The 22,727-nt window shown below is 46.8% G+C and overlaps 2 protein-coding genes across 2 annotated transcripts in view; one reads left to right on the top strand and one right to left on the bottom strand.

Moving 5' to 3' along the window:
• ALG3 (ALG3 alpha-1,3- mannosyltransferase) overlaps positions 1 to 17,927 on the bottom strand; it is a 28,451-nt gene extending 10,524 nt beyond the window's left edge. The window contains exons 1-8 of the mRNA XM_081953630.1: positions 17,555 to 17,927; positions 12,381 to 12,480; positions 9,921 to 10,068; positions 7,349 to 7,509; positions 3,121 to 3,241; positions 2,309 to 2,514; positions 942 to 1,019; positions 546 to 689 (exon numbers count right to left, since the gene is read on the bottom strand). Coding sequence (XP_081809756.1) covers positions 546 to 689; positions 942 to 1,019; positions 2,309 to 2,514; positions 3,121 to 3,241; positions 7,349 to 7,509; positions 9,921 to 10,068; positions 12,381 to 12,480; positions 17,555 to 17,912 — 1,316 coding nt within the window. The 5' untranslated portion in view covers positions 17,913 to 17,927. The remainder of the gene's footprint in view (positions 1 to 545; positions 690 to 941; positions 1,020 to 2,308; positions 2,515 to 3,120; positions 3,242 to 7,348; positions 7,510 to 9,920; positions 10,069 to 12,380; positions 12,481 to 17,554) is intronic.
• Positions 17,928 to 20,580: 2,653 nt separating this feature from the next.
• The window catches only part of EEF1AKMT4 (EEF1A lysine methyltransferase 4), a 40,335-nt gene continuing 38,188 nt past the window's right edge, over positions 20,581 to 22,727 (top strand). The window contains exon 1 of the mRNA XM_081953641.1: positions 20,581 to 20,847. Coding sequence (XP_081809767.1) covers positions 20,667 to 20,847 — 181 coding nt within the window. The 5' untranslated portion in view covers positions 20,581 to 20,666. The remainder of the gene's footprint in view (positions 20,848 to 22,727) is intronic.

A 22,727-nucleotide genomic window follows, 5' to 3' on the forward strand; every position in this document is an offset into this window, starting at 1 on the left:
AGGATACTGCAAAATCTGCATTCCCTCCCCACTCCAGGGGAAGGATACTGCAAAATCTCCATTCCCTCCTCACTCCAGGGGAAGGTTACTGCAAAATCTCCATTCCCTCCCCACCCCAGGGGAAGGATACTGCAAAATCTGCATTCCCTCCCCACTCCAGGGGAAGGATACTGCAAAATCCCCATTCTCTCCCCACCCCAGGGGAAGGATACTGCAAAATCTGCATTCCCTCCCCACTCCAGGGGAAGGATACTGCAAAATCTGCATTCCCTCCCCACTCCAGGGGAAGGATACTGCAAAATCCCCATTCCCTCCACTGCAAAATCGGCATTCCCTCCCCACTCCAGAGGGAAATCCCCATTCCCTCCCCACTCCAAGGGAAGGATACTGCAAAATCTCCATTCCCACCTCACTCTGGGGCCAGCCAGAGGTGGTATTTGCCAGTTCTCCGAACTACTCAAATTTTCCGCTACTGGTTCTCCAGAACCTGCTGAATTTCACCCCTGCTCCACCACCCCACCTCCCAGGTCCTGGAAGATACCTACTTCAGTAGGTGGGCCAGCTTCTTGGCCGGCGTGCACCAGAGCAGGTAGGGCAGGGTGTGGAAATACCAGACGTAGAACTGGTAATGCAAGGAGCGGCTGAAGCAAACACCAATGAAATTAGAGGTAAAGAGAGGGAAAATGACCTGTGGCTTTCGGTTAAGGAAAGATTGCACAGTGCAAAATTCACACAGGGCTATTAACAACATTGCAATGGATGTTGGAACAATACCAACCTTAGCAATTTTGAGGCTTAGAATTTTCCAGCCAACACAGCTGGGAGTTGAAGTCCACAAGTCTCAAAGTTGCTAAAGTTGGACATCCCTGGACTATAACTGAGTAATCAATTCTTCCCTAACGTCCACCAAATAAGAAAACTTCACTTTTAGTGAAAGGATATGATTTGCTGAGAGGGGTTCTGGATGGTCCTTCCTCTTGGCTGGATCCTTAAACAGGCTCAAGATGCTTTCATCAGACCTGTAGGGGACCAGTAAGAAAAATGGGTTAGTTTCGTGGTGGATTATTTGCCAGGATTAGCCTCATCTATACATGGGATCCTGGGGTGATGCCTGCTTTAGTTCCAGAACTGTTGACTTGATACATGAAGGCAAATCCAACAAAATCCAACACAAATGCAAGAAAAAATATCTCCCTCTCCCTCTCTGAGGACCGTGGTAGAAAATTTAAAATTATTCCCACCAAAGTAGAAAAGAAGGACTAGGAGATTACATGATAGCAGTCTTCCAATATCTCAGGGGTTGCCACAAAGAAGAGGGAGTCAAACTATTCTCCAAGGCACCTGAGGGCAGGACAAGAAGCAATGGGTGGAAACTAATCAAGGAGAGAAGCAACTTAGAACTGAGGAGAAATTTCCTGACAGTTAGAACAATGAATCAGTGGGACAACTTGTCTCCCGAAGTTTTTAACCACAGTTAAGCAAGTCACTGCAGTCGTTAAATGAATCATACTCCAGAAGTTGTAGGTGGTCCATCACTGGAGGTGTTTAAGAAGAGATTGGACAGACAGCTTGTTCTTCCCCCAAAAGCACGAGGCAGAGTCCTGGTCCCGACAAAACCCCTTTTATTAAATGAATGTGAATTCCTCTCATTCACATCCAGCAAAGGCCTGGCAAACAGTCTTTCAAAGGAATATTTATGACTACAGACCTCATCTAGCTTGGAAGGCTGCCATGTAAATATTTTCCAAATGAGGTGCTGTGTAAGGAAAGACCGGGCACAGAGTCTCTGATGTTCACGGACAGATCTTCACACTCCTGAAATGAATCTAACGATTGCATGAATTGTTTCCTGCAAAAGCCCCCTCCCCTTTCGCTCCTCTCTTATTTCCTATGGGAGGGGCCATTCACCATCTACCTGTGACTTTACTCCCGAGTTGGCCCTTGTTCCTTAGCAGTTCCCTTCTCCTGCGCATGCGCACATTGGGAACAGGCTCAGCTGTTCTTCTGCCCCACTGATGTCCGACTCCAAAGCCAACTGATAACTGTCGGAAGGACCTGGCCCCCACTCTGCCTCCCACACAGAGCCCTCATCAGAGCCTTCCCCAGACTCCAGGACTGGCCCATCTTCCTCCCCAACCCCCTCACTGTCCGATTCTGGCACTGGCAGGTCACAACACAGCCATGTCTGGAATGGTGTGCTTGAGAAGGGGGCTGGACTAGAAGACCTCCAAGGTCCCTCCCAACTCTGTTATTCTCTTAAAGCCTGAGGCAATCCCAGGATCCTTCCCCACGAACTGCCCCTTCTCACCTGTGCCACCTGTTTAATGCAAAGAGAGCCAGCGCTGTGAAGTGGAGGACCAACAGCGCCAGGTGGAAAGCCCGGTGTTGGAAAACTTCTTCGGGCAAGAACCTCCAATTTACGGTCCACTTGAAGAGGAACTGACGACCCAAATCAAAGGAACGGGACACGTACCCCACGGGATTCTCCATCAGGAAGGGCAAGGCCAGGACCACCTGCAAGAGACACACGAGCTCCCAATGTCTATGGAGATCCTCAGTCATCCGGGTTTTCTTCCTCTACTATTAGACAATCTCTAATAAAGCTGGTTGCTCAAATACAATCTTGAAGGAGGAAGGGGGAAGGAGAGAGGGGAAAAATGAAAGAGAGAGAGAGAGAGAGAGAAGGGAAGGAAGGGGGGAAAAAGAAAAGAAGGTAGGAAAGAAAAAGAAAAAGAGATAAGAAAGAGGAGGAGGAAGGAAGGGGAAAAGGAAAGAGGGAAGGAAGGAAAAAAGAAAAGAGAGGAAGGGGAGGATGGAGGAAAGGAAGGGGAAAAAAGAGAAGGAAGGAAGGAAATTTTGTTTTGGCATAATTATCAAATCAACTGACCCATACAAATAGCTTTCCACATGAACTGAAATCCTGAAACCCTTCCGTATCAAAGGAATAATGTAGGGTGCCGTTGTGAGATAAAGGCTCCAGTGTGACACCATTTGCACACGCAGGCCATTTATGGAGGCAGGCCATCTGTTTTTCCTCTTAGGTAGCCCTTCCCGGCCTCACCACCAAATCCTGGTGCAAAAAACGCAGGTGCTCTGAGCAACGGCCTCTCCTCCACTTACCTGAAGGACTGCACAGATGGCCAGCTTTGGGATGGCCCCTGGCAGGCCAAAGCGCCGGAGGAGAAGGAAGAGAAGGCCCGGCGCAAAGAGGAGGATGTTCATTTTGACAGACACAGCCAGGCTGAAAGGCGAAAAGCAGGAGAGGTGTTAGGTGTGGTGTGTGGTCCCCACTAGCTCCATTCGCATCCAAAGCAGCTCTGTAGCCTACATTTGTGCTTAAGACCACTCATCCCTCCGGCTGGACTTCCCTGGCGCTATCCCCCACCGCGAGGAGGCGGAACCAGACTCTATAAACTGGTACCGCCCCAGGCACCTGATGGAATCTGATAGATTCCAGACGGAGCTTGGGCCAATTCCTGTAGCCTTGTCCCGCTCCCGCTCCGAGGACCTAGTGACTGCCTGGAATAGGGCGACGACTGGGGCCTTGGACCGGGTTGCGCCTTTGCGACCTCTCCTGCGGCATCGACCCACCCGGGCTCCTTGGTTCACTGAGGAGCTTAGGGTGATGAAGCGCCACAGGAGACGTCTAGAGAGCAGGTGGAGGTCCTCACGCTCCGAATCTGACCGAACACAGGTAAGAGCCTATTTGCGGACTTACCTTGTGGCAATAAGAGCGGCCAAACGTAGACATTGTGCTGCTCTTATTGCGTCCGCGGATAACCGCCCTGCCGCCCTGTTTAGGGTGACCCGCTCCCTTTTATCGCAGGGGGCGCGGGAGACACCCTTACAGGGTAGAGCAGAGGAGTTTGGAGAATATCTTCAGGACAAAATCGATCAGATCCGGAGCGGGTGGGCCTCCGTCAGTGGACCAGACGAGCTGCCAACAGCGAGTCTTGAGAGACCATTCTGGGAGGAGTTTGACTCTGTTGCCCCCGAGGATTTGGACAGGTTGCGTGGACGGCTGCGACCTACCACACGTTTAACGGACCCGTGCCCCTCCTGGCTGGTACTGGCAGCCTGGGAGGTGACACGAGGCTGGCTCCTGGGCCTGGTGAACGCCTCATTGGGTGAGGGATACTTACCTACCGCCTTGAAAGAGGCGGTGGTGAGACCCTTGCTCAAGAGACCTTCGCTCGACCCAATGGAGCTAGCTAATTATCGTCCAGTCTCCAACCTCCCCTTCTTGGCGAAGGTTGTTGAGAATGTGGTGGCGCAGCAATTTCCACGACACCTAGACGAATCCGACTATCTAGACCCACGCCAGTCCGGCTTCCGACCCGGGCACAGCACTGAGACGGCCTTGGTCGCGTTGGTTGATGATCTCTGGAGGGCCAGAGATAGGGGTTGTTCCTCTATCCTGGTCCTATTAGATCTCTCGGCGGCTTTTGATACCATCGACCATGGTATCCTATTGCGCCGGTTGGAGGGGATGGGAGTCGGAGGCACCGTTTTGCGGTGGTTCGGCTCCTACCTCTCCGACCAGAAGCAATGTGTGTTGACAGGGGGGCAGAGGTCGTCCCTGAGGCCACTCACTTGTGGGGTGCCACAGGGGTCGGTCCTCTCGCCTCTCCTGTTCAACGCATATGTGAAGCCGCTGGGCGAGATCATCCGTGGTTTTGGGGTTGAGTACCATCTTTACGCTGATGATACTCAGCTGTATATTTCAACCCCAAACCACCCCAACGAGGCTGTCGAAGTGATGTCCCGGTGTTTGGAAGCCGTCGCGGTCTGGATGGGGGACAACAGACTCAAACTCAACCCCTCCAAGACTGAGTGGCTGTGGGTACCAGCGCCTCGGTTCAGCCAGCTGACTCCATCGCTGGCCATAGGGGGCGAACAGCTGTCCCCTGTGGAGCGGGCGCGCAATTTGGGCGTCCTCCTCGATGCCCGGCTGTCAATGGAGGACCATGTGGCAGCCGTGGCAAGGGGGGCGTTCCACCAGGTTCGCCTGGTGCACCAATTGCGCCCCCTACTGGACCGGAGTACCCTGCGCACGGTCACTCATGCGCTGGTGACGTCTCGCCTGGACTACTGCAATGCTCTCTACATGGGGCTTCCCTTGGGACACATCCGGAGACTGCAGCTAGTTCAGAACGCAGCCGCGCGGGTTATTATGGGAAGTACTCGTTACTCCCACGTAACACCTCTCCTGCGCGAGCTGCACTGGCTACCTGTGGTCTTTCGGGTGCGTTTCAAGGTACTGATTACCATCTTTAAAGCGCTCCATGGCATAGGACCTAGGTATCTGCAGGATCGCATCCTACCACACACGTCCCTGCGACCTATCCGCTCACACAGGGAGGGGCTCCTCCTGGTGCCGTCTGCTAGGCAATGCCAGCGGGCGACACCTAGGAGTAGATCCTTCTCTGTGATGGGCCCAACCCTCTGGAATGACCTCCCCCCAGACATTCGAACTACCACCGACCTCCGTTCCTTCCGGCAAAAGTTAAAGACTCACCTATTTCAATCAGCTGGCCTGGCACTTTCTTAGTTTTACCACCCGGGGATTTATTCATTTTAATTGGGTTTGGGGTTTTAATAAGCTTTTAATGTACTATATTTATTATTCTATATACAGTCTTGCAACCTCCTCCACCTACGTATTTAATTATCTAACTGTTTTATGTATGTATTTTATAACGCATTTTAGTGACTGTACACCGCCCCGAGTCCCTTTCGGGAGATGGGGCGGTCTATAAATACGAATAATAAATAAATAAATAAAGAGCTGAGGTGGCGCAGTGGCTAAAACGTGGTACTGCAGGCTACTTCTGCTGCCTGCCGGCTGCCTGGAATTTAGCACTTCGAATCTCACCAGGCTCAAGGTTGACTCAGCCGTCCATCTTTCTGAGGTGGGTAAAATGAGGATGCAGATTGTTGGGGAAAATATGCTGACTCTATAAACCACTTAGAGAGGGCTGTAAAGCACTACAAAGCGTTATATAAGTCTCAGCGCTATTGCTAAGTGCTATTAAACACCACCCGAGCAACAACCAGAGACAATCTCTGCTCCTCCATGTTGGCTTACTTATATTTCATCAAATAAAATAATAAGCCACATCACTTATGGCTTGGCGTTATATGAACTCAGCCTAAATCATGAACAGAATACAAGGAGGGAAGGAACTGAGGCGGAGGCAAGAAATATACGATGCTCAGGAAGCAACCAAGGTGCATTTTTGCCAAAAATCAAAAATTTAGGCCAAAAGAAAATGTGTTGTAAACCAGTGCTAAGGACAGTACCGGTCTCCTTTGGGTTTTCACATTTTAATTTGTAACGCTGAACGTTTAAAATGCTTTGGTGCTTTTAGGATGTTGTAAGTCGTCCTCAGTCACTTGAGAGTCACACGGGCAGCATATATATTTAATAAACCCTAGGATGTTGAACAACTGAAGGGAAGGCAGCCAATGAAATGCCTCTGAGGGTTACCACCCATCTCTGGCTGAGGAATTCTGGGAATTGAAGTCCACAAGCCTTAAAATTGCCAAAGTGGGAAATGTCTGCTCTAGCCCAAAAGGGGGAAGCTTTTTCACCGTGAGCAACTGATGAAAAACAGAGGATCTGACTGACGAGGGATGTGTTGTGGCTTGCCAGCACCCAACGGAGCTGCCAGCATATTCAGAAAGTGAGGAGATTGGGGAGGAACATGGGCCAGTCCTGGAGTCTGGGGAAAGCTCTGAGGAGGCCTCTGTGTCGGAGGCAGAGAGGGGGCCAGGGCCGTCTGACAGTTATCAGCTGCCTTCAGAGTCAGACATCAGTGAGGCAGACAAACAGCTGGAGCCTGTTCCCAGTGTGAGCATGCACAGAGTTGCCAGATGAAGGGAAAAGCTAAAGAACAGGGGTCAGCATGGAACTAAGGCCACAGGTGGACCATGAATGGCCCCTCCGAGAGGAAATAAAAGAGAAGCAAAAGGGGAGTGGAGTTTGCAGGAGGCAATTCGTTCGCTTAATTGGTTTGTGACTCTCCGAGATTCCTTGCCATGTTTTGCAGATATTGGTAGCTCTCCAAGCCAGAGAAGGTCTGTGACTGTAAATCCTCCCTTGAAAGACTTTGCTGGATGTGAAGGAGCAGAAGAAAAGGGGCTTTTGTCGGGACCAGGAGTTTGTTTCATGCTCTTGGGAAGCCTCGGTCAGAACAGAAAGGAAGAGCTTCGGGAAGGAGGCCAAAGGGCCTTCGGCCAGGGGATGAAACTCAGCCTTCCAAGTTTGAGGTGGGCCAGGTCACCCAAGAGATGCTGCTTTGCCCACCCACCCATCCACCCACCCATCCCCAAAGGGGGAGCTCACCTGAAGCAGAAGCAGCCCCAGGACCAGCGATCCTCCAGGAAGAGATTGACAGCCAGGAAAAGGATTGCCATGGCCACCGGGTCATTGAAGAGGCGCAAGACGAAAATGGAGTGGATGCGGTAGGAGGCACAGCACATGAAGAAGAACACATAGGGGGGCACCTGGGGAAGACGGGGCAGTGAGGAGTCAGGCCCGCCCACCACTAAGGCAGCTGAGACAGAGATCAGAGTGAGCAATACAGCTAGTCCTCGACTTACAACAGTTCGTTTAGTGACCGTTCGAAGTTACAATGGCACTGAAAATTGTGAGTTGTGACCGTTTTTCACACTTAGAGACCTCCACTGCAACATCCCCATGGTCCCGTGATCAAAATTCAGATTGTTCGGCAATTGGCTCGTATTTATGACGGTGGCAAGTGTCCCGGGGTCCCGTGATCCCCTTTTGCGACCTTCTGACAAGCGGTCACTGAGGAAGCCGGATTCGCTCGACCATCGTGTTGCTAATGTAACAACTGCAGAGATTCACTTACCAGCCATGGCAAGAAAGGTCATAAAAGGGGGCAAAACTCACTTAACGAATTTCTTCACTTAGCGACAGAAATTCTGGGCTCAACTGTGGTTGTAGGTCAAGGACTATCTGTATTCCCGTCTGGTTCGCTTAATGCAGGGGTGTCCACACTTGGCAACTTTAAGACTTGTGGACTTCAACTCCCAGAACTCCCCAGCCAGCAGAGCTGGCTGGGGAATTCTGGGAGTTGAAGTCCACAAGTCTTAAAGTTGCCAAGTGTGGACACCCCTGGCTTAATGGAACACCCCCATTTCTTGTCCGTGCAGGAGGCCTCATTTCTTTCAACCCCCATAAGAGCCCCCGTGGGCAACTGGTCACGGTAGGTGGCAGCTCTTCTTTAAATCGGGCTGCTCTTTAAATATCGTATTTTTCCGAGTATAAGACGGGCCAGAGTATAAGATGCAGCAAGGTTTTGAAAACGAAAATTAAAAAAAAAATTTTTTTTTGCACCCTGCAAACCTCCCCAAAACAGCCCGTTTTTCATAAAAACGGGCCCGGGTTTTTTTTTTATTAAAAAAAAAGAGTATGAATAACCCTTAGGTGGCGTGCAGAGTGCTCCTGGGGGGTGCGATGGGCCAAAACCAAGCCAAAAACAGCCCGTTTTTCGCAAAAACGGCCCCGTTTCTTGTCAAAAAAAGTGGCATTGATAGCCTTTAGGAAGCTTATAGAGTGCTGCTGGGGGCTGGAGGAGGCAAAAAACAGTCCCTTTTTCACTCATTTCTGCCCTCCCCAGCCCCCAGGAGCTCTCTAAAAGCCTTCTAAAAGCTATGCACCGCCGTTTTGGAGAAGGGGGGCAAAAAATGCTGTATTCGGTGTATAAGACGCACCCAGATTTTCAGTCTCTTTTTTGAGGGAGAAAGGTGTGTCTTATCCTCCGAAAAATACGGTAACTAAACAGGGTGGGTTCTAATTACTGGATGGGAGGCCACTAGGAAATCGCACAGCTGTAGTTTAAGACTTGGAATCTAAAAAGAAATAATCCCTTTTATGTCGCCCCATCGGAAAAAAGGCAGGTGCCCCTCCATTCACTTGGAGGCAAAATCAACACAAGGAGACTCGACCTAGACTTTACCAGGCGTAGCAGCTTTTCTTTTGTGTCCAATGCAGGGATTTATGTATAACCCTTCAGCACAAAAGCAGAGTGACCTGAAAATTCAGGGGGGAGGGGAGAGATTCACACAAATTCCACAGTGTTACAGGCAGTTCTCAATTTACGACCGTGTGCGATCATAAAATGGATCATTGCGTGACCAACTTGATTTTACCACCTTTAGAAAAAAAATAAATGATGGTCATTAAGCCAACCATCCTCATCCTTAAGTGAGAGCACTGCAGTGGCCAGCAAATGCACTGTTTACTTGGGGGGGCGGGGGGGGGGTGTTTCTGCCAAAAGTTAAACACCGTCAGCAGGAAATGCTGTGCATCGGAGTCAGGTGATCACGGGATGCTACAAATCGCCACCAATGCGGGCCAGTTTTGGAGTGCTCAAAATATGGTCATGTGACCATGGGGGAAAGAGAGGGAATCCATCGGAACTTCAGAACTGGATTACCTGCTTGTTGGAAGGTCCGATCAAAAGTCAAGGATCCCTGTATTACTTTGGGGCAGCCAAGATTTCTTTCTGCCTTCACTTGCTGTGTGCATTGTACAATAGAAACTCCATAAAAGGAAATGCGATGGCATTTCCTAGAGTATACAATACAATAGCAGAGTTGGAAGGGACCTTGGAGGTCCTCTAGTCCAACCCCCTGCCTAGGCAGGAAACCTTATACCGTTTCAGACAAATGGCTATCCAACATCTTCTTAAAGACTTCCAGTGTTGGGGCATTCACAACCTCTGGAGGCAATTTCTGTTCCACTGATTCATTGTTCTCCCTCCCTGCAAGGGACCTGCTCCCATTAATCCTTTGCCTTTAGGGGACGGTCTTCCTGGGGTTGGGATGGACCTGCAACAGGAAAAAAGACCCTCCTTAATGCTTCCAGAAATCCCATTACGGCCCCTGACCTTATTGGTGCGGCTGTAGATGCGGAAAACGAGCAGCAGAGTGGCCAGGTACAGGGTGGCAAAGAAGTACTGTGCCAGGCGGATGTTGGTGCCTCGGTCGGTGGCATAATACAGACCCGTGAAGATGTAAACAAAGCCAGCAGGGTACCTACAATGGGGGAGAGAGAAAGGGGGAGGGATTTAAAGAAGCAGGAAAGAGAAACTTCCTTGGTGTCACGTCTGCCATCGTAAAAGTTTCAGCCTCCTTCGCTGGCATCCTGCCATAAATTGTGGGGGGGGGGGAGGAGAATGTAGGGGGAAGCAAAGGTGCCAATCTGGAACAGACCAATGCATCCAAGGACATGCACGTGAGAACGCAATGCAAAACTACAGCAAAGAGGCGCCAAATTTTAAAGGGGTTACCACCACACTAAATTCGATTATTATTGGTCACTCACAAACTGGTCAAGAGGGGAGGGCGTGGGAATTGGGGAAAAGGCAGGCTTTGAGCAGGAATATTCAGATCCAGCTTTGCTTATGCTGTACCCACTTTGGTAAACTGGTTTACATCTTAGGCTACGAATGGAGTCAAGGGTCTTTCTTTTCTAAATGCTCAAACTGGGACAAGCCTGACACTTAGTGTGTCCTTGCTCACTCTTCCAAGGACAGGACTCACTCCCTCGCTCCTGACTCACAATACCTATCTGGCATCAAACTTGGTTATTTGACTGGCTATCAGCCTGCCAATTCAATCCTGTGGGGTTCCTTCGTTTAAACAATGTAGTATATCGAGACCCCAAAAATGCACTTTCTCTGCAGCAGCACCTGCTCTCTGGAACGAGCTTCCCCCAACATCTAGGTGGACCCCGCTTGACTTGGCTTGTCAGAAGGTTGCAAAAGGTGATCCACATGACCCCGGGACCATGCAATTATCATAAATATAAGTCAGTTGCCAGGTGTCTGAATTTTGATCACATGACCACAAGGATGCTACGACAATCGAAAGTGTAAAAAATGGGAATGCCATCGGAATGGGAAGTAATAAAGAAGATTGTGCATAAATGAACAGGTTGACATTGAGAATAAAGGACAAAGAGGAATCAGTGTACTACAGGACATAGGGGCGATTTTACGAGTGGTTTGAAAAAAGATATAAATAGAAAGAAAAAGGAACAAAACATGAAATAAGTATCTCGGATGACACATGATTAATATAGGGGGAGGGGAAGTAAGAAAATATTAAAATGTAAATATATAAGTGGAAAAATGATGTGAATTGACATATGTTAAATAACCATTATAAGAATGTATAGCTAAGAATGAATTTGAAAGGAAAAATAAAAAACTTTTTACAAAAAAAAGTGTGAAAAATGGCCATGAATCACTTTTATCAGCACCGCTGTAACTTCGAATAGTCACTAAATGAATGGTTGCTAAGTCGAGGACTACCTGCAATGCAGTGATGTGCGGTGAGGTTTATGGCTGGTGAGGCACTGACACAGTGGTGGGTTTCAAATATTTTTAGAGTTGTGGACTTCAACTCCCAGAATTCCACAGCCAGGCATGCTCAGTTCCGATTTAAAATGACAGCATTTGTTTTTGTCCTTTGCGAAATAAGTTTACTTTTTTCATTTTCTTTTTCTTCTCCCTTCCCCTCCTTCCTCCCTCTCTCTCAAACACGCACACACGCACACAAAGTTGGATTGGACTATCTCTCCTACCCCCTTCTCTCACTCACTCACTCTCAAACTTGAAAGCAGCTCCTCTGCCATCCCGCCCATTCCCCTGCTGCCTTCCCCAAACACCTCCACCAATGCAAATGCAGCCTGCTGTCTGGGTGGGAAATGTCTGGAACACAATAAAACCCACCCACTCACCTCCTGCTGGCAGGCTGGGGTGAGGGGAGAGGCAGAGAAGCCGGAGGGGAGCCAATCCAAGCCTTCCAAAAGAAAGAGGCTGGGGGAAAGTGTGTGTGCTACAGCATGGCTCTTTGCCTGGCTTCCATGGATGACTCTGCTTAACTGTTTAAAAAAGCCTCTAAAAAAGTGCCCTCTACTATGAGGCAGGAGAACTGCGTGCCTCACCTATGTCAGGAATTTTTAGACTTTTAACCCTTGCTTAACTCTGCTCGAGTGATCATAAAATGCTTAAAGTCAGACTAGATGAGGCATGCAGTTCTCCTGCCTCGTAGTAGAGGGCGCTTTTTAGAGGCTTTTTTTAACAGTTAAGCAGAGTCATCCACGGTGAGGCAGCAACTAGCTCAGCTTTTTCCTTTTACATTTTTTTTTCTTTTCATGATGAGAGCAGTGAGGCTGTGCCTCACTTGCCTCACCTGACTGCACGTCACTGCTGCAATGTAATTTTATTGTTGTGAGCTATCCAGAATCATGGGTACAAATTTGATAAATTATGTTGTTGTTGGTGATGATGATGATGGACCCACAAGACTCTCAGCAAGGTTGGAAGATTATAGGTACTCACACAAGGGGTCCCGTGTCCCCCTTTAGTTGGGTGTAATCCAGGGTCCCATTCACAACGCCTTCCACTTCATCCATGTAAGCTTTCCAGTCGATCTCGGTATCTGTGGAGAAAGTGCACAGATGCTCATCAGTTCAGCTGCCTTAACAAGGTCTGGGGGTCTCCAAGAACTCTAAAGGAAATGGGCGGTTAAGAAATAGGAAATGTAAATAAATAAAACACCGTATTTTTCGGAGTATAAGACGCACCCTCCTGAAGAGAGCATGGAAATGTTGGTGCATCTTAGGCACCAAATACAGCCATTTTTGGGCTCCCGAAGCCCTGCCCCTGCATCCCGTTTTTGCAAAATATGAGGCGTTTTTGCCTTCCCCCTGCCCCCAGCAGCACTCTGCAGGCTTCAGCAGGACTGGGGGAAGGCAAAAATGCCTCTGTTTTTGTGAAAAGCAGCCCGTTTTCCACAAAAACGGGGGCGTTTTTGCCTTCCCCCCAGCTCTGCTGAAGCCTGCAAAGTGCTACCGGGGGCCAGGGAGGACAAAAACTTTATTTTCTTACTTACCTCTTCGAAATCTTGGTGCGTCTCATGCACCGGTGCGTCTTATAGTCCGAAAAATACAGTAGCCTGAAAGACCTGTTCTCTTCGATTTCACCCTCTCTGAGCCAAGTTCAGGTACTCAAAATGTGCCCAGTGCCAGCCAGTTTTCTCCTGCTAAAATACGTAATTCTGCTTTGGACAGGTCTTCAGTAGCCAAAAAGACAGGCGATGGGGTTTTATTCATTTTGCATTTTTCTCTTTAGCTTTTTAGCAAAAGTCATGTTTGCTGGTGTTGAGCACAAAGCTAACATTTCCCAAACAAATTGACAAGCTGCAATTGTGATGCAGTTCCCTGGAGGGGTAAAATATAAAATACTTCAACCCAGGCCTACCTTGGCACTGAAAGACTCTTTCTGATCTTACTGGAAGGATTTTGAGGTCTTACTGGAAATATTTCAACCTCAAAAAGGACTATTCCAATTTTTGCATTGCCCTTGGAAAAGCCAAATTCAAGGCCAGAATTTCTATGTATCATTTTTAGAAACTAGCAGAATGTTAGTAGTTGAATAGGAATAGGGGTGGAACAGTGTTTTTCAGTGTTGGCAATTTTAAGGTGTATGGACTTGAACTCCCAGAATTCAGCTGCCAATATGCTGGCCAGGGAATTCTGGGAACTGAAGTCCACACACCTTACAAGTTGGCAACATTGAAAAACACTAGTGTATGCAATGCTGAGATAGGTAAAGGTTCCCCTTGGAAATATGTGCTAGACGTTCCCGACACTAGGAGGCGGTGCTCATCTCCATTTCAAAGCCGAAGATCCAGCGCTGTCTGAAGACGTCTCCGTGGTTATGTGGCTGGCATGACTCAACGCCGAAGGTGCACGGAATGCTGTTACCTTCCCACCAAAAGTGGTCCTATTTTTCTACTTGCATTTTTACATGCTTTCAAACTGCTAGATCGGCAGAAGCTGAGGCAAGTAACGGGAGCTCACTCCGTTACACGGCACTAGGGATTCGAACCGCCGAGCTGCCGACCTTTCTGATCGACAAGCTCAGCGTCTTAGCCACCACGTCCCTATTAATGCTGAGATACTACTGATTAAATTGACTGAAAACTTATAGTTTGCATGGTCTCTGCATGCACGATGCAAATAAAACCACCAAACTGTTAAAAAGTTATGATATTTATGTAGTTACTTACCAAGCACATCTACATTAGATTAAAGTAATCAAAATATCTTTACAATTCCCAAGGCATGTCACAACCCTAATATTTGGAAATGGAAAGTTGAAAAATTTGACACGCCCTCATTAGCGCAGCGCTCACGAAACTAGTTTGATGATTTTTTTGTAAACTCACATTTCTTTTGACAACAGAATGATACCAGCTACGTTCACCAACACACCTAACCGGGGTAATTGGATTAACGCATTTTCAGCACTGATGTGATACGGTAAACTAATAAAAGAAGCTAGGTTCGCACACACTTGCTATGGTGTAAAAATGTCTAATGTGAATGTTATGTTTAGTGTATGTACAAAAGCCACAAGGGTGGGAAAGGACAATCGAGGTTGTCAAATGTGTGTGCATGCATGCACACACACACAGACACACTTCCTTAGTGTGATTTAATCTAAATTAAATCAACCTGGACTGATGGCCGTCCAATCTGCCAACCGAAGAGTAACCCCCTGCCTTCTTTGGAAATAGCTGCCCAACTTTTCTTGGCCACAGACTTTTCCCCTCTATATTCAAGTAGCTTAACTTGGTGTGAATGCCCCAAAGGTAGGTGGTCTTGGGGGGAGGGGGAGGGGAGGAAACCTCCTGAAGAACTGGTTTCAAGATACGTTTAACATCTGAATGCCCCTTTTTCCTCCCCGGGTGTTCTTCCCACAGCCTGCAATCCTAGATAAAGAGATCCACCTTACTTACAAGATTTGGTTTCCAGCCATTTAGTGTAATAGAAAAAGAATCCAAGCACAATGCTGGATTAAAATTGTGATTTTCTTCAAAATTACAGGCAGGGAAAAAGGAGTTATTTCTTGCAGTCTTATTAGCAATAATTTTGGCATTAAATTAAATTAATTTAATTGAACCATTCACTAAGGCTGCATTACTATTAGTCTTCTCATCGTTCCTATCACCTATCACTGCAGGACTGTAACTTTGTTGCTTGTATCCTTATGATTTATATTGATTTATATTAATATGGTTTCCTGATTGCTTATTTGTACCCCAGGCCTACCATTGTGCTGTGCCTTGTGATTCTTGATGAATGTATGTTGTCTTTTTATGTACACTGAGAGCATCTGCACCAAAGACAAATTCCTTGTGTGTCCAATCACACTTGGCCAATGAAAGAATTCTAATTCTAATTTATTCTATTCTATTCTATACTTAAATAATAACAGTAGTAGTAGTAATAAAATAACAACAACAACAACAACAACGACAACAACCATTTTGAAGAAGGTGAACTGTGGATACGAACTTGCAAAGAAAGGTCTGAAAATTTCACACTTGGTGTACATGGATGGTTTGAAGCTGTTTGGTAAAACCAAAGCTGAACTGAATTTATTAATTGAAAGCACAAAAGAATTTAGCCAAGACATTGGTATGCAGTTTGGAATTGACAAATGTGCAACAATGGCAACCAAAGCAGGCAAGGTCATAGAAGATGATGGAATAGAACTTGAGAATGAAGAAATGATAAAGGCAGTAAAACCAGAAGAAGGCTACAAGTACTTGGGGATTTTAGAGGCCTCTGACTTAATACATAATAAAGTCAAGGAATTAACCTCAGCCAAGTACATTCCACGAATTCACAAGATATTAAAGTCCAAACTGAGTGGAGGAAACATCATAAAAGCCATAAATACCTGGGCTATACCTGTAATTCGATACTCTGCAGGAATAATTGACTGGACTCAGTTGGAGTTGGACAATTTGGACAGAAAAACAAGGAAGCTTATGACAATGAATCATGCTTTGCACCCTAAAAGTGATGTTGACCGATTGTATCTACCAAGAGCAGAAGATGGTTGAGGACTCCTACAAGTAAAGCAGACTGTGGAAGAAGAAAGTCACAGCTTGAATGATTACATCCAGAAAAGTAAAGAACCAATGATTAAGGAAATAAATAAAGGAGGCCTTTTGAAGATAACTAAGTTAAAAGCTGAATATAAGAAAGAAGTAATTGAGAAGCGAGCTGAAAATTGGAAAAGGAAAGCTATGCATGGCCAATACTTGAAAAGTATTGAAGGCAAAGCTGACCAAAAATTAACTTGGAACTGGTTAAGATCAGGAGCATTGAAAAAAGAAACAGAAGGCTTTATTTTGGCAGCTCAAGAACAAGCCTTAGCCACAAATTACATGAAAGCAAAAATTCAGCATGTTACCACCAATAGCAAATGTCGCCTCTGTAATGAGAAAGATGAGACAGTCGACCACTTGATCAGGGGGTGCAGCAAAATTTCACAAACTGACTACCTACAACGCCATGACCACATTGCTAAGATCATTCACTGGAAATTGTGCCAAAAGTTTGGATTTGAGTACAGCAAAAATCACTAGGACCATCAGGTTGAGAAGGTTTTAGAGAATGAGAAAGTCAAGATCTTGTGGGACTTCAGAATCCAGACTGACAGGAACTTGGCCTACAACACACCTGACATAACAATAGTTGAAAAGAAAAAAGTATGGTCCATTGACATTGCAATACCTGGTGATGTGCGAGATAAAGATAAGCAGCAAGAAAAAATCACAAAATACCGGGACTTGCAAATTGAGGTTGAGCGACTGTGGAAAAAGAAATCGTTTGTTGTCCCGATTGTAATTGGAGCCCTTGGAGCAATACCTAAAGGACTACTTCGCTATTTGGAAATTCTAAATTTACCTGACTTGAACATTCTGACTCTACAAAAAACCACCCTATTTGGAACAGCTTATATCCTCCGACTTACCTTAACAGTTCCTAGGTCCTTGAGCTGTTGAGCTACCAACCAGCCCCAAAGGCTGTGAATCTCACCAAAGATTAACCACATCATAATAATAATAGGCATTTAATCTCATTGTACCATGTGCAATGACAATGAAGTAAACAAACAATACACCATGGAATGCTATGATTGTCACACACTCACGGGGGATAAGAGCACAGCCGTTTAGACCAGTGTCTGTCAACTTTAGCAACTTTTAAGATGCATGGACTGCAACTCCCAGAATCCCCCAGGCAACGACAACTGGCTGGGGGATTCTGGGAGTTGTAGTCCATACATCTTAAAGTTGCCAAACACTGATTTAGACTAATGGGCCAGCCCAAAATACCCCCTGCACGGCTCCAATTCTATTCTGGGCGCCCCCTTGCCTACCTACCCCCTCCCCCAAGATTCTAGTCCTCAAGGTTTATCAACGCCCCCAAATAAACCCACCCACCCACGTCGCGGTGCACCCGCCCGCCCCTTCCTCCCCCTCCCAACGGGTCTGGCCAAAAGACCCTTATTGCCGAGCCTGCGCGGATGATGGGAGCTGGAATCCAACCCTTTTGGGGTTGCTCCGGGAGGGGCAGCCACCCACCACCATATATATTATTTATATTATTATTATTATTACCACCACCACCACCACCCCGCCGGCGACTCACATGCCACCCTCTGGATGACCCAGAGGTTGACCCCCACTTCGGCCAAGCAGAGGCAGGCGGCCACCAGCGGGGTGAAGCGAGGCTCGAAGAGCACCAGGTGCTTCTCCTGCCAGGACCGGCGTAAGGCCCGGAGCAGAACCGGGGAGCCTGACCCCGCCGCCGCCGCCACCCCCTTCCTCCGCGGCCCAGGCGCCGGCGCCATAGCCCCGTTCAGACACGATGGTGCCGCCGCCAAAGCGCTCCGCCGACTGGCCTCGTCCGGCGTCGGCAGTTCCGGCCGCGGCAGGGTCCGCCCCCCTCCCTCCCTCCCCTGCCCTCGCTGGCAGTTCAGAAGCGGCGTGGGGAGGGCTTGCAGCATGCAGCTTTCCCGGTGGTCTCCCGTCCAGCTGCAGGTCAAACAGAGCCAGCTCAGCACCGACCCCTGTCTAAGCGGGGCGTTGGTGAAAGTTTGCTCCTGGTGTTTTGTTTTGTTTTTGTATTCTTTGCAAAGAAAACCTGGAGCAAACTTTTACCAACACCAGGCCAGGCAACAGACAGAATAGAATAACAAGAGTTGGAAAGGGACTTTGGAGGTCTTCTAGTCCACCCCCCTGCTCTATACTGGAGACTCTATATTATTCCAGACAGATGGTTGTCCAGTCTCTTCTTGAAAACCTTCAGTGATGGAGAGCACCCACAATTTCTGAAGGCAAGCCATTTCGCTGGTTAATTGATTTCATTGTCAAGAAATTTCTCCTTAATTCTAGATTCAAGGTAGTAACATATGAATGTCCCTTTTTCCTCCCCCCCCCCCAACCTGTAATCCTAGAGAGAAAACTAATTCTCTTTGTTCTAGGTTAGATTCTCTCTCTCTCAGAGATGCCCAAGCTCTTCCATTCTTCTTCCCCGGAACCTTTTCAAAGATTCTTTTCATTAACACGATAATGAAAAGGTATTTCCCCCCCTTGCCTTTGCCCAAGATGCCAAGAACCTTAGGCTCTCCTGGTGGTCTCCCTTCCATGCCCTAACCTCTAGGGGCTTGCCAAGGCTCTGTCGTGGCTACCAAGAGCTGGCAAATTCCACGGCAAAGGTGTACGGTTGTGCTTGATCTGTATCTGCCAAGCAGAGGCCGATACAGAGAGGCTCACGAGCGTCCAAACTTTCTTTACTTCACTAAAATGAAACAACAAAAATGAAGGGGAAATAAAACTTCACTGCAGAAGGCGCTGCATAGTTATCATATACAGAGAGAGAGGAGGGAAGGGGGGGGAGAAAAGAGAGAGAAAAGAGGGAGAGTAAAAACAAAGGGAGGGAGAGAAAAGAAGAGGAAAGAGAAAAGGAGAAAAGAGAGGGAGGGAAAAGGAGGGGGACGAGAGAAAATTGGAAGAGGGAGAGAAAGAAAAAGGAGAGAGAAAAAGAGAAAATAGAGGAGAGAAAAGGAGGGAGAGAAAAGAAAAAAGGGAGAGGAAAAAAGGGAGAAAGGGGGGGAGAGAAAAGAGAAGGGGAAAAGAAAGCGGAAAAGAGAGAGAGGCTACCAACATCCCTTTAATAATATTTAATATATAATTAGGTTATAGTTAGGGGGTTTATAATTATATAGTTTAATATATAATTAGGTTATAGTTAGGGGGTAGGCGTATATGCATGCATATATATGGCATAACTATATGTGTGTTATGTATACACTTTTCAAAAGCAGGCAACAGAATTTCATTTTTAATGTGTGCTGAGTGCCCACAGGAAAGAAAAATGGCAATAAAGGTTTTCTCTCCTCAGATTTCCAACTGGGGGTGGGGGCTCAATCTGAAGGAGGAAATCCCAAAAGTGCTTTTTCGGGAGGCAACTGGACTCTTCTTTTTTTCTTTTTTCTTTTGAAGACGTTTCTCTTCTCATCGCTTCTTCAGCTCTGACCTTTATCCTCCTTGCAGACAGCTGGTCGTTTGCATCCTTTTAGAGCAGTGTTTCTCAACCTTGGCAACTTGAAGATGTCCGGATTTCAACTCCCAGAATTCCCTAGCCACTGGCTGGGGAATTCTGGGAGTTGAAGTCCAGACATCTTCAAGTTGCCAAGATTGAGAAACACTTGTTTTAGAGGGTCGTTGAAGCGCTTGGAGGTTTACCTGTGTCCTCAGGGTCACCTCCTGGTTCCTGTAGTCTGCAATTTTTTCCTCTGGAAATGCATTCCTACTCCCACACCATCCCAAGGATCTTCATCCCAAATTGCATAGCTAAAAGTCTGTAGCGATTCTTAGCCATCCAGGTCATGGTTGTCCCAAAGGTGCTTTTTTCAGGAGGCAACTGGACTTTGTTTTTTTCTTCTGAAGACGTTTCTCTTCTCCTCCAAAAATCTTCTTCACCTCTGACAGGACAATGGGGAATGGAAGGATTTATGGTCATGACCTGGCTGCCTGCAAAGAATATAAATCCTTCCATTCCCCATTGTCCTGTCAGAGCTGAAGAAGCTTCTTGGAGAAGCGAAAGGACTTCAAAAGAAAAAAAAACTCAAGAAAGTCCAGTTGCCTCCTGAAAAAGCACCTTTGGGACAACCGTGACCTGGATGGCTGAGAATCTCTACAGAATTTAAACAAGGTGGATGTTAAGTGAATCACACCCAATTTAGGACTTTTTTTTTGCCACGCTTCAGTTAACCTAATCATGCGGTCGTTAAGCGAATTTAGCTTCACTCATTGACTTTGCTAGATAGAGGCTGGTAGGGAAGGTCGCCATTGGTGTTTACACCATTCCTGGATGCTGCAACTGTGATAAACACGTGCCAGTTAATAAGTGCTCAAATGTGATGGTGGGGATGCTGCGATGGTTGTAAGCATGAGGACTGGTCGTGAGTCACTTTTTTTCAGTGCCATTGAGACTTTCAACCATCATTATATGAATGGTTGTAAATTGAGACCTGAAGGAGGTAACGCTGCAGCCGGAAAGCGGGCCGTCGCTGCAGAGGCCCGAAACTTCCGAGGTCCGGTTTCCGGGGGGACCGCTTTCCTCCACCCTCCCCGCTCTGCAACCGGAAGCTCCACGTGGTTTTTGCCAGGCCACGTGGAAGCACAGGTGTCCCAGGGCTGCCAAGCACAAGGCGGCGGGGCAGTTCGACCATTGGCTGGCCGCCGGCCTTTCCCCCATGGAGGAGGCCCCGCGGAGGCAGCGCCCGACTTCCAACGCCGGATACCGGCAGCGGAGCTTCTGGGACGAGCGGTACGAGCAGGAGGGGGCCGAGCCCACCGAGTGGTTCGGGGGCTTGGAGTCTTTTCGCGAACCGCTGAAGGCGGAACTGCAGCCGGGGGACCGGATCCTGGTACTGGGTAAGCGGTCGCCTCTCGACCCTCCTTGGGATCGTAATCTGGAGGCTCAAGGCAACGCACGTGGATCGCCAACATGCGCGCTTCCTGTTTCCTCCAGGCTGGCTGGGGAATCCTGGGAGTTGAAGTCCACCTACCTTAAACTTACCAGGCTTGAGAAATATATAATAATATATAATAATGTAATGTAATACAATACAACACAATACAATACAATTATAATATAATTATACTATACTATACTATACTATACTATACTATACTATAATAATATAATAATACTATACTATAATATAATTTAATATTAATATAATTTAATATTAATATAATATAATATAATATAATAATACAATACAATATAATATAATTAATAATATAATATAATTAATATAATATAATATAGAATGGGATAGGGATGGAATGGAATGGAGTGCAGTGGAATGTGGAATGGAATGGGATGGGATGGAATAGAATAGAATATAAAATGGAATGGGATAGGATAGGACGGAATGGAATAGAGAATGAAATACTGATAGGGATAGAATAGAATGGAATAGAATTCTTTATTGGCCAAGTGTGATTGGACACACAAGGAATTTGTCTTTGGTGCAGATGCTCTCAGTGTACAAAAAAGACAAGATATATTCGTCAAGAATCATAAGGTACAGCACTTAATGATAGCCATAGGGTACAAATAAGCAACCAGGAAACAATCAATATCAATATCAATCCTAAGGATACAAGCAACAAAGTTACAGTCTTGCAGTCATAAGTGGGAGGAGATGGGTGATAGGAACGATGAGAAGACTAATAGTAATAGTAATGCAGCCTTAGTGAATAATTTGACAGTGGTGAGGGAATTATTTGTTTAGCAGAGTGATGGCGTTCAGGAAAAAACTGTCCTTGTGTCTAGTTGTCAAGGTGTGCAGTGCTCTATAGCGTGGTTTTGAAGGTAGGAGTTGAAACAATTTATGTCCAGGATGTGAGGGGTCTGTAGATATTTTCATGTCCCTCTTTTTGACTCCTGCAGTGTACAAGTCCTCAATGGAAGGCAGGTTGGCCGTAATACGGATTTAAGGACTTGGGGATCAGATCGGAAACCTGTGCATTTCTTCTTCCCCCAGAATATTAAAATTGGCTGGGAAATCCCCCACACCTTAAAGTTGCCTAATTCAAGAAATCTGATCTAGACAATGAGTGCCCCAACCCAAGAATAACAGAGTTGGAAGGGACCTTTGAGGTCATCTAGCCCAATCCCCTGCTCAATCAGGAGAGCCCTATACCGTTTCAGACAAATGGCCATTCAATCTCTTCTTAAAAATGTCCAGTGTTGGAGCACCCATAATTTCTGGAGGCAAGTCGTTCCATGGATTGATTGTCCTCACTGTTAGGAAATTTTTCCTTAATTCCAGGTTGCTTCTCTCCTTGATTAGTTTCCGTCCATTGTTTCTTGTCCTTTTCTGCTCTTTGTGAGGCTACTTAATGACGCTGAGCGATAAGACGTTTCAGAAAAGGTGAATAACCAATTTCATTGTATACATGACGTACAATGACAATAAAGGCCATGCTACATTTCTGTGGTACATTGTTAAAACAATAAAATAGATTACGATTTCTTAAATATTTTTCTCTCAACCTCTTCCCACTTATAAAAACTACGGAGCTCTTGATTGCCTTTATTATATTTATCGATATTTGCCCCATTAAAAATTAAAATTAATGCCTTGGTAAGGCCACACCTGGAATACTGCATTCAGTTTTGGTCGCCACGATGTAGAAAAGATGTGGAGACTCTAGAAAGAGTGCAGAGAAGAGCAACAAAGATGATTAGGGGACTGGAGACTAAAACATGTGAAGAACGGTTGCAGGAACTGGGTAGGTCT

The sequence above is a fragment of the Natrix helvetica genome, assembly GCF_964273705.1.
Source record: "Natrix helvetica genome assembly, chromosome: 5".
Taxonomy (NCBI): domain Eukaryota; kingdom Metazoa; phylum Chordata; class Lepidosauria; order Squamata; family Natricidae; genus Natrix; species Natrix helvetica.